The following is a 12,402-nucleotide window of genomic DNA, read 5'->3' as shown; positions in this document are numbered from 1 at the left end:
TGGCTCAGCTCCAGAATGCTGTTGATGAGAAAAGAAAACCAAGCAAGATGTTCAGTCCGCTTTGAGGCTGTTTCTCAGTCCCGGGGGTTTCTCTGAAATGCTAATTGCCGCATTAGAAATATGGCTGTTGTTGCTCCTCGCTACAAATTGCAGCAAAGACAACAACACGCTCCGTCATGAAGCACAATATCTTCTCTCAGCGGGCCCGCGTTTCAGCGTGCTTCATCAGTCATCTTTATGGCCCGTCATCCGCTTCCTTCTTCATCACTGTCATCATCATTAGATGCCATTAGTCATCGCCATCAATCCCACCAGTGGAGAGTTACAAAGTAATATATCATTATTATCTCTTTGCAACACTTGGTAGCCGGCACAGCACTTCCCCAGCTGCTGCTCGCCTGGCGAAAATGTTTTAGTTTTCGTTCACATGTCGGCGTGTGAGCGTAGAGGAGGAAGGGTGTCGGCATCGTCTTTATGTTTGTGTATGCCTGCGCATGCATATTCAATTCAGCTGTTGCGAGTGTCCGTGCCAGCGTATTGCCTGTGTTATATTTGAACAGTTTGACATTTCCGCTTTCAAACCCACTCACAGAAATCCAAATGACCCGATCGCTCCTCGGAGATTTACCTCGGCTGAGGTTTATAGTCCCGCTGACTGCGAACGGACCACATTGAGTGATTTCGAGTTATTTCCTTCATGCGTTTAGGAGGGTGATGATGCGTTCGGTGGCGTAACCCTGCCTGCGCGAGTAGCTCACTGGCAGGGCTGCTAACAGTTTTATTAGCTGAATCCAGAGAGAAGCAAGCCGTGTTTGATGTCCTCCTGCGAGAGGTTTAACTGTGTGGGGTTCTTAGTGCCCTCAAGGAACCACAGTCTGGCTAATGTGTCTCTTTATACTCCCACACACAGAAAGAGATGGATAATGTGTGTGTGTGTCTGTGTGCGTGCGTGTGTGTGTGTGTGTGTCAGTGTTCTTGCACGCAATGTGTGGGCCGGTATAAACTGAGATGTTATGATGTTGTTGGATCAAATCATTTTGCGAGACATTGACGGGACACAAAACCTGGTTCAGCAGTATTGTAGAAAAACATCTGAGGCAGGCCAATTTAATAATAATAATGACAAAAGCAACTACTACTGCGGCTACAAAATCAATAAATATGGTAACAAGCAGCTATTCTCTGTGCGGGGATTTGTGTTGTTTGCTAATATTAGCATATACATTATAATCACAAGTGCGTTTATCATGTTAAGCATTTTATCCACCAAAAGTATCCACTACTTTTCTTTATAACCAAATACCTGCTATCAACTTATTTTAATTCTATGTCTGATGCTACTGGGAAACATTTGAGCAAGCGATCGATGCTATAATCAGATCGTATATTGTCAATTGAAGGTATGATAGACAAGTCTTCAGTCCAGATACCGATGGCAATACCTGAGTCACCGGTTACCGACCCGATGCCAGTGTGAAAGTGACTGGTACCGTTCTCTTATGCAAGCCCCGATATCTGACTCCCTTCAGGTTTTTCCTCCCACTGTCCTTTTGATACTCTTCAAACAGCCCCAAATGAACCGTTCCCCTTGGCTTATCCCTCTGTAGCAGCCCCCGTCCGCGCTGCGTCACATTGCACACCGGCACACAGATTGAACTCTGCACGTCAGAGCCGTTCCCATTCAGCGTCTGAGTATCCAGATTTCGTACTCAGAATTTTGGTGCCATAGCTTCATTCGAAATGGTCCGTGCGGGACGGAAACCGGGCCATGAACTTTATTCTTGCTATTTTTTTTTTTGCCTTTTATAAATTCAATCCTTTGTAGATGAAGATTTAATCAGTGGGGTACCCTTGGGATAATATAAAACGTGAAGTACCACACAGAACAGGGAAGGAATCAAACTGATGTGGAAATCTGTTATTCAGCTATAACCCAACCTAAATGTTACATCAGAAAATAAAATAATTTCTTAATTAGAGTTCAAAAAGATGATTCTGTCATATGGCGAATCTGAAAGACTAATTAATGTTCACCTTCACTTCTTTTCTGATAGATCATGCCGTCATAATGTGTTGATTGTGTGCGTTTTTGTTGATCCCACAGATAGACAACGAGGAGTACGGTGAAGCCTTGTCTCTGGCTCAAGCGTACAATCTGGATTCTGACCTGGTCTACCAGCGGCAGTGGAGGAAGAGTACCGTCAGCATCGCATCCATACAAGATTATCTGGTAAGAGACACAAGACATTAGGATGGATACATGTCAGGAAAGGAGGAGGAATGGATCCAAACTGGCATTTATCACAGTATATTAGATGCCTGGTAGGAAATGTACTGTATGTGTGTGTTGGCAAGAAGGGGGAATCACACACAGCCCACTTGCTCTTATTTCACGCATAATTTTTCCCAATTTGTTGCAAATTTTCACACCATATCCTCCAAATTCTCCATCTCATTTCGTCCCGCCACTTCTTCCGAAATCATTCCTTCTCCTTGCGTTGCCCGCATCCCACACAGAGCAAGATCTGCAAGCGCTCCTGGGTGCTGCACGAGTGCGTGGAGCGGGTCCCCGAGAACGTCGACGCGACCAAAGAGCTGCTGCAGTACGGCCTGAAGGGAACCGACCTGGAGGCCCTCATAGCGATAGGAAACAGGGAAGACGGCGGCAGGTGGGCGCGTGCACCAACGCAAATCCTTGTACCGAAGTTTGTTTTTGCTGAGGCTCATCCCGCAGTTTAGCTACAGCCTGCGTCATTTCCTCGCCACCGCCCAGGTTCATCATGCCAGGTGACGTCGACCTTGATGACATTTCGTACGAAGACATCCTGCTTGACGACGAGGAGCTGGACGAGAAGAAGGAACGTGACAGCAGGAAGAGAGGAGAGCTGTTGGCCAGGGTCGACTTCAGCAGGTACACAATTAGTGGGACAGTTGCTTAGTCAGCTTTGTTATCCAGTCAGACGGCAGATGAAAAGAGACGGTCCCAACAGGCAGAGATGCTGACAGTGGTCTGAATTTCTAGTGACTTGAGTATTTATTTGAGTAAAATGAGGCCGGCTGGCCACATTTCAGCAGGAGGACCCCAGCTCGGTCGCCAAGCGTCTTCCTGAACAAAGACATGATTTCATACGCATTATTTTATGGTACTTTTTTTAATCTTAATTTTTTAAGGCAAGTTAATGGCTTTTATAGTAGTGAATGACGGTTACTAGTCGATCGTATTCATTTGTAACTTTTTAGTTGGTCTACTATTGTGGTCCAAACTGAATAGTATCACCTGCTTTTGGATCGATCATCTCAAAATTTTAGACATTCATGGAGAATGAAGCATATTGACCTTTTCATCCCCTCACTGCTGCGTTTTCCAAGTTAAATATCTTGACATACGCTTATTTACAATGACATTTTCTACTAATATTCTTTAAACAAATTGGGGAAAAATTGAAATTGAAGCTGTTTTTTCTCTAACAGGGAAATGAATACAGTCTAAATACAAATCTGTAAACAAATTGCACAGCTTTTTTGCCAAACAGCTTCCCGTTGCTCTTGTGTTAATTCAGTGTAATTGCAATTTGCATACATTCACGACCAAAACGGGCCCCTTTCTATGCAAATGAACCTCAATTGGAGACCAATCCAATTCACAAGGATTGATGCTAATTGGAGAGTTGGTGGTAACTTTACTGCATCCACAAGGATGTACCATCATCACTGACAGACTGGAATATGGTTCCTCTCGGTCGGTCAGGACCTGTAGCTCGCGGCCATCCGGTAATTTATGGGCACGTTGGCGCTGTAAAATTATTTTCCACAATATGTTTCGCCGGTCAGGCCGATAAGACGTGACGCAACATTCATTGGCCCCGTATGCAACCGCAATCCCTTTTCTGTGAATTTGCAAATTAGTCTCGCCACCTAAATTGGCAGAAGCTTTTTTTGTATAATTTTCACTTTAAAGCCATAACAGTTGTTAGGTGGGTGGTAAAATCGAACCGAGGGAAAACTGACGCCGCCAATCCGGCAGGTTTCCTCCTACTGTTTACACCGCTCAAACTCAGCCATCATTATGCACGGCATGAGCTATAAGGACGAGGGTAGCCCGCCGCTCCGCTGGAATCCAAAGCAAAGCAGTGATTGTTGTGACGGTATATGAAGCGTCGACGAGGACACAGTATGGAAAGGGGCGAGAGGTCTGCCAAATTGAACGCCGATTGTTTTGACGAGGTCGCGCGGCGGTGAGAGGGGATCACGGAGGCCGGGACATTAATGAGGATGAGGGAGCGAGAGGGAGGGAGCGCTGGTAGAGATTAGTGGGTAATCTGCTGGAGGTAATTAATGCCTTTTGTTGTTGAGTGCCCGGGGAAAAGACTAATGAAAAACCCTTTAGTGATCACCAATCACCCCTCATACACACACACACACACACACACACACACACACACACACACACGCACTTACATGCAAATAAGCATACCCATGTATCATCAAACACTCTTAAGCTTAATTTGATTTCATACACCTGTTACACAATTAACATGTCAACACAAAGAACCCCATGAAGCACACCCACCGTGTTTGTGCGAGCGTTGTGCGTACAGGTGTTTAAGCTGCAGCGGCGGGGTCGTGCCCGCTTCTAGCGTCGCCCTCACCCCGGACGCTTAACGGGTGAGCCTTGGGTGTGTATCTGAATGAAGCCGAGCAGAAACTCGGTAATATCTGCCCCTCGGCTCACTGCCTGATTTCCTTTTGTGTGTTTGATTTTCTTTGTGTTCGGCTCATTGTGCCTGAAACAGTTTATCTTTAATGCGGGAGCCGTAGACGGCGGCAGATGGAGAAGATGGAGGGTTGTTCAAAAGAAAGGGCAGGGGCTAAAGCTAAGCATTAATACACAAACGTAAAAGAAAGCCGTTACGTTAGATCGTCAGTAAATCGCCCTCTTAAAAAAAAAAAAAAACACACACAGATCTTTTAGGTCTCTTTTGTTTGTGTGCCTCGCAATTTCTTTACACACAGGCATAAATACATGTGCATACATGTGTGTGCGTTCGGGTGCCGCGATGCCCCACTGACACTTCCTGAGTTGCCTTGAGGGCTGCGGCCGAGGTCTGACGGATAATAACTCTCTTAATTTCTTTTTAACTACACCACCATTACAGAGAAGGCTCGGTATCGATCACCGCCGCTCTGTGGGAGATGCTCTTGTGTGTAGATAAGGACTGTACTTAACCACTGACTGTCACGCAGACCTTGTTTGTGTGTGTGTGTGCGCGTGTGTGCGCGTGTGTGCTTTAATTCATCTTAACCAGTAACCCCCCCATCACAATGAAATTAAGTGGGATTATTTTTAACCCCCGGGCTAAAAAAACCAAACAAAATACTTAAAGTAAGTCGTGAAGATCGCAGTGACGTTTCATTTTCAATTCATCACAGTCAAACCGCTCGATCGATTTTTACTATAAAAAAGGATGGAAGGTGCTCATTTGCCTTCCAGGATACACACATTTTGGTTTAAAGACCCACTAGTATGATAGATGTTAATGCACTTCTCCAGCCTCTCGTGTTACTATCCGCTTTAGCCCCATCGGCATTGCATTCCCTTATCCTGAAATGTAATGTCGCATGAGATACAGGCTTCCTCAGGTTATTGGTTATTGCTCCACATTCTTAACTGTCATGCTCCATTCTTTTTTAAAACAATATTGTTTGCAGACAGTTTTATCTTTTAGCCCTTTTTCTGTATGCATAATAAAGTATCATTCAGAATCTGCCACGGGCCATTATATCTGCTGCTCTGACTCTCTGCAACAGCAACGAGACGGACAATACTGCAGCACTAGTGTTGTGTGTTTGTGTGGGGAGGGGGGGGGGGGAGTTGTGAGGGTGAGAATTTATGCAGTCTGCTGCAAGGTGTTTATGTTCTTATCTGATCCGATTCAGACCTCAATCAGAAGTCTCGTTTTCTCATTTGCTCCGGCATTGGTTGTGCGCTTGTGTGTGTCTGCGTGTGTGCCTGCATACATGCGCCCGTTTATGCTTTTTCTGCGGCATCCATGTGCATGTGAAGACATGAGCCGAAGTGTTTTGTCTGTTTATGCAGTCCAATTTTGTCCATCACTGTGTGATAATCGCTTTTATCACATGCCGCATTTCTCTGTGTGAGCGAGTGTGTGTGTGTGTGTGTGTGTGTGTTTATGTGGTTCAATCTCCGTCCAGACCAGCACATCCAGAGTGTTGTACAAAGATGGAGGGCGATGCCATCTGATTTTAATAACCTGCCGAACTGATAGCTTCAGAATGTGAGACACACCCGCAAACACCTTGGTGTAGTCAGGGCCCAGTCTCTTCATATTAGAAGGCGTGTGTGATGACGTGTAACGGTCTTAAGCGCAGTTTGAGTTGAATCCCCTACATCTCTGTTCTGTCGCAGTGTTTGTGTTCCCTCGCGGCCCCCTTCTCTCCACCACCTTTTTCCCCTCGAGTCGACTGGTTATCCAAGAGGGCGAATCAGGGACATCTCTGCAAACCTCTGCAAAGCCCCCCCGCAGGTCGCCCATTTGCATGTGCACCGGCGTGCTAAACGCCGTTTATGTTGGTGGAATTCGGCAGTGGGACCAGCGATTTGAGAAGAAGTAAACGAATGCCTGAATTAAACATCGGGGCTAACCATTAGCCGTCAGTGTGCGTCTGTGAAGTGCACTTGTAGAAAAGGTTTCAGGCATTTTTAATCAATGACTGATGTTAAATCCCTGACCAGTAATTTGGATGAGAGTCAGATACTTAGTTAGGCAGAGTCTTCGACGCATTCATGGTTCAAAGTGCACTTGATTTTACGTTTTGGATTTAATGAAAAGGGTTTTCAAAACTTGAGGATGAGAGATTAGTTTTTCTTTTTCTTTTTTCTGCGCTGAAATGATTGAGCCGTCATTTAAACTCCCAAGAGGACAACAGACCGGCTAAACTAGCTTTTTAACATTCCCTCTCAGCGCCCCCCCCCCCCCCACCCTTTTTTCTTTTCACATTTACTCTGAAGAGGCAGAGCAAAGCAATAATTACCACTGGTACGAGTGCTAAGCCGCCCCTCTTTGATGTGCCGGAGAGAGAGCTGGTTGAGCCGGTGTTAATCTCTGTTAGTCTGTGTAGAGGAACCCCGATAAGGCCTGATAGCGCACTCTGTAATGAGGGATTAGGGATTAAGACGGCGGCGGAGGGGTCAGCTCTCCTGTGGTCCCACTGCGGTTGATCCGGGGCGAGCTTTTAGGGAGCTCCGGGCGCGGCTCCACCAGGGCTCCGCTGTGTCCTTCTGGATCGCGCTTGGGAGGGAGAAAATGGCTTCAATTTAACCGGCCGGCTCTCAGCCTCGCGGCCCCCACCCCCACCTTTTCCCTCGGGGGGGGGGGGGGGGCGTACCTCGGGTGATGGAATTGCACGTGGAAGCTTTACAACCTTTTGGTGTTTGCGGTCATCCAATTTATTTACGGTCGTGATTAAACGACATTGAAAATGGATTTGGTCCTCGCGGGGCGCACATTCGCTCACCTCATTGACAAACAGCGCCCCATACATCACAACCGAAGGGTTCTTGTGGTCATAAGGGGGTTGATTTGTTGCCCTTAAAAAATGATTAGGTCTTGAGGGCTCTGTGTGGTATTGTACTCATCGGTCCCAGGCATCGTTACGCGAATCCCTGCGGCTTCGTCCCGCGTGGGGTCAATTCGCACTTCATTAAGAGCTACAGCACGTGTTGGCTATCCAGATGTTGTCATTTGGGTTTTGGATGTTACAGGGGATGTTGACGTGTGAATGTGTGCTTTTTGTGTGTGTGCGCGCATGCTCAGGCTGACTCTGGAGCAGAAGGAGCTGTGTCGGAGCCGACTGAAGCTGCTCTCCTACCTGAAACGTCTGGAAACCTACGAGGTAACAACGATCGGCCGCCACTCATCCGGCACCATCGATCTGTCCGACGGAAATCCTCTCCTCACACTACGTGGGGTCATTCTGAGATATCGCAAAGCGCCACAGTTACAAAAAGACCATTTGATTAAGGCTGTGAAGATTTTCTTTTTGGGACTAATCTCATTTGATTGTTTGTCTATGAAATGTCAGCAAATCGTGATACAGTTCACAGTCTCTTTATTAACACAAAACATGCTCAAACGACAGATAATCCAAATGTCTTCCCTCCAATGTCAATTAAATGTGTCTTTAATCTACTTATTATTTAATCCCCTGATTTAGCAACCAAAAGCAACCATAAACTAGGCAAATGTAAAAAACCCTCGGCTTGACACCCTGTTGTCCAAACTGCAGCTCCAATGCGTGTCCTCACTGCAGTTACATGGATGGAGGAAGACTCAATGCCTGGGAACAGGTTTTGGGTTACAGTTATGCTCATAGAGTGAAAAGTCGCGATTGCGCATGTTAGCGGCTTTTCCGACACTTTTTTTTTTCCGACCCTGGAAATTGCGTTGCCTGTTTTGGAAAAGATACAAACGCCATGTTAATGCTTTTGTCAAACATTCTTCCTCGCTCTGTTGTTTTCCCGTCAGCAACCTAATGTGTTCTCCTTTCACATCCAATCCCACCAAAGCCCACAGGCTTCTCTATTAATACTCTCTCTTAACCCCACTAATCTCCTCAGAAATATTACAAAGTTGGGGAAGATATTTACGTGATGGGCCTTTTGAAGTATGTAAATTAAAGAGTGGAGGTAACCAGCCGAGAGACAAATCTGATATTAAAGAAATAACAGTTGTTCTCTGATAATTGGCCTACAGTACATAAGCATAGAGTGCTGCAAAGACAGATGGATTCTTCAAGTTGAACTTTGACACCTGCAACCACTTACCCTTCAGAGTTACCGTGATTAATATTAAGACGAATGCCCTTTTCATGCACAATAAGAACAGGGCGGCACTTTCTCCCGTGCAGGAGAGTTGAGACCAGGTTTTACCCTGGCTACATATTCAAGTCAGACATAATGACGTCTCTCTCTTTACACGGACATTGTCATGGTAACTGCAGTACTCGTCTGATTCCTTTTGCCCCCAATCCTTTTTCTCTGGCTGTCTGTGAATATGACATTGGGGTTTTCATCATTCCGACTTGGGCTGGATCTCGTTCTGCATACAGCTCATTCAAAGGCTATCCATCGGACACACACACACACACACACGCAGACACGCACACACCCTCACAGCGAGGAGGCTATAGAGATTTTATAGACACAAACATCCCTCTCAGCCAAAGGCCAGCACAAGAAATGTTCCCTTTCGTCTCTCATACTTTCCTCAGATGGTTTCAGCTGAAAGGGAAATACAGCCGTGTGCTGGAAAGTTAAACAGCATTTCTGTTGATTTACCCCCCTCCTCCTCCCCCTCCCCACCCTTTCATCTGTAGTGCAACTTTCCTCGCAAATGTCTTTCTATGATACCCATTTGTAATGCTCACCCCCCCCCCCCCCCCTCTCTCTCTCTCTCTCTCTCTCTCGCTCTTCCTCTGGTTCACACTCTCCAGGAGATTCTTGGTGGGCCTCACGCAGCGGAGCAGAAATACGATGCAGAGTTCTTCAAGAAGTTCCGCAGCCAAAATATTGTTTTATCAGCAAGAAACTACGCCAGGGTAACATAAGGCTCTTTTCTTGTAATGCCTTGCCAATAATCTCACTTAATTTGGTTGTTTTAGTTGTCTGCATCCCCCCTGGCATCGATGTGAAATACGCTCACAAAAGAAATGCAATAACAGTCTCGCAATAACTCAGGTTGGGAAGGTGGGATTTATTGCAGGATTGTTGGATCCGACTGCATTAGTTTGATTTAAGTACTAAACTTGCACCTGTGCGAATGTCTTTGCATTTTCTATCGAAGGCTTTTTTTTCTGTTCCAGTTGATCATATTAAAATTGGTTTAGCAAATGATGAGAGTCATAATCACAATCCATTTTGAGGCTTTTTCTTTTAGTAGTTTATTCACATGTTTATAAATTCACAATTTTAAAACAACGTCATAGAAAGGTTTCATTTGTAGGATCATGCATTTTTTCCACCTACAGGAGAGCAACGTGCAGGCGCTGGACATCCTGTTCACGTACCACGGAGCCGAGCTCCTCCAGCATCGGCTCGCTATCCTCCACAACTTCCCAGAAACCACCTCTCCTCACGAGTACACCACCCTGCTGCCGGAAGCCTGGTGAGACGCACACAAACGCACACGCATCAAGAGCTGCGTCAGTTCAGACACTAACACTACTACTGGGATTGAAGATTACCGTACCCTTTTTAAAAAAAATCATTTATTTACTCCAGTTTTTCAAAGCAAAAGTGCTGTTCCTGTTTGTCTGTTAGAAAGGAAATTCACTTTAATTTAACATTGTTATTTGAATTGCCCCCTGTGTGTTTACAATCAGGAATTAGGAATCAGGAATCAGGAAATATTTATTGCCAAAATATGTCAAACATACAAGGAATTTGTCTTGGCGGTTGGTGCATGACAGACAGTGTAACAATAGTAACAATAGACAACAGGACAGCAGTGCACAAGTAATAAAATAAAGTAAAATAAATGCTAGTGCAATGGGTTAGTAACAAAAAAAAAAAAAAAAAGAATAAGGCTATGGGTTAGTATAAAACAAGGGAATAAAGTTAAAAATTTGAAATATTAAAAAAGTTTAAGGGTGGGTGAAGATTTATGTTTGAATTCCAAAGAAGCATCATTTAAGTAACATGCAAAGATAATTTATAAATCTGAGTAACTAAAAAACTTACTTTTTGCTTTTGGCTATTTTCTAATTCGCATTTTTTTAAAAAATTCACTTTTCAAACATGGCACTGGCGCTGTTAAAAAAAACATGCATTACCTCAGGGAAACGCACCCCCTCCGAGGTCTGAAAATCAACATTCATAGCTTTCTGGAATACACAAGTGGCGCGTCTCGCTACATTTCAAATTAAAATCACCTAAATGTGGAATCACACTTCTGTCAGATCGTGCATTCGCAGGTCTTTTTCTCTCCGTCACACCGCTAGAAGCTTTCTTCCAAGTGAACACACATAGCTTAAGGGCTCAGCCGCAAATACAGCGGTGACATAAAAGGGTAGAGAGACGATTCTAAATTTACATGAAAACAACGCTTAATACTTAAAAATGCTTGTGGTTGTATCGTTCTAGTTTTTAACTTTTTGCTCTGGGATCGGAGAGGAGAAGATATGTGAGGAGTAGGTGATGGAGGAGCGCTTCATCCCTCACCTGTACAGTTCACTCATTGAGGGGACAGACTGATGCGTGCAGCCGGCCATCCATTTCAGCCTCTTCGTTTCCTCCAACTTGTTATTTCCACTTTGCTCGTCTCCCTCGCCCCTTCTCCCCTCTTCCTCCATGCTCGACTATTCCTACACACCCTGTGCCAATATTTAACTTATTCATACACCACATATACATCTCTGTCAGGAAGCACATGAATACAAGACTCCCCTGAAGCTTAGTAAAACAAAAACATGAATGTATTAACATTTGTATTCTTAGGACGTTGCAGCCACACACACACACACACACACATTGCACTCCTCCATTAGACGTGTCGGATGTTTGTATGGAGGTCAGGTGGTTGTGGCTCTGCAGTGAGCATCCATCACGGCTCTGCCGCTGTGGGGCAGTTTCCTATTTTCCCCCGGCCTGTGTGCACCGACCGCTCCTCCACTGCGGCAGAGGCGGAGGCCATCTGTTCGGAGCGGGAGGAAAGGGAAAAAATATTCTCCTGTATGCGAGGGGTACGACGTGCGCGTAAGAATGCAGAAACAGTGCTGTTTAGTTGAAAAACTTTGCCCCGAGCCTGAGAGAGTGTCGGCCCGGGGGGAAATAAAGATAAACCAAAACACCGGCTCCAGATTTGCTTTGCATCTCCATCGTCCTCCGCGGCCCCGCCTCCTCGCCTCGCTCCGGCAGACGTGAAGTAGATCAGGGGGAGCGAGTGCGGAATAATTCATTCTCCATCGATATCCGAGCGCACCCAATATTTACTCTCCACCCTCTAACCCGGGCTGTCGGTAATGAGGAAAGAGGGCCGGTGGGGTAGGGGAACGACGGGGAGGAGGGAGGTGGAGGTTCTCTTGCTGGGGGCCTTTTTAGAGGGCGAACCGGGCCCTCGCTGTTAAAACTCCCAATCTGAGTAGATTTACCTGTTTTGTGAGTGTTGGTGAAGAAAACCTCTTCCTTCTTGCGCGCGTTGACATCAATCACCCCCCCCCCCCCCTCCCCCGCTGCTCGGACACGTGTTGTTGTGTTATTTTTTTTGTGGTTGGATGGAATTTATGGACTCGTTAAATGACGGCAGCAGCCTCCCGTGCGCTCGGCCTTTAACTGCACCAAAGCTACGCATGATTTGTAGCTACTTGAGTTTTTACATCCAACGT

General features: G+C 45.7%; 1 protein-coding gene across 1 annotated transcript in view; it reads left to right on the top strand.

The window, feature by feature from the left end:
• The window catches only part of nbas (NBAS subunit of NRZ tethering complex), a 107,393-nt gene that overhangs the window by 15,082 nt on the left and 79,909 nt on the right, over positions 1-12,402 (top strand). The window contains exons 16-21 of the mRNA XM_078093309.1: positions 2,105-2,230; positions 2,518-2,669; positions 2,774-2,911; positions 7,836-7,914; positions 9,514-9,618; positions 10,048-10,184. Of these exons, the coding sequence (XP_077949435.1) occupies positions 2,105-2,230; positions 2,518-2,669; positions 2,774-2,911; positions 7,836-7,914; positions 9,514-9,618; positions 10,048-10,184 (737 nt within the window). The remainder of the gene's footprint in view (positions 1-2,104; positions 2,231-2,517; positions 2,670-2,773; positions 2,912-7,835; positions 7,915-9,513; positions 9,619-10,047; positions 10,185-12,402) is intronic.

Source organism: Gasterosteus aculeatus, chromosome 18 (assembly GCF_964276395.1).
Source record: "Gasterosteus aculeatus chromosome 18, fGasAcu3.hap1.1, whole genome shotgun sequence".
NCBI lineage: Eukaryota > Metazoa > Chordata > Actinopteri > Perciformes > Gasterosteidae > Gasterosteus > Gasterosteus aculeatus.
This window is presented reverse-complemented; position numbering and strand designations above follow the sequence as displayed.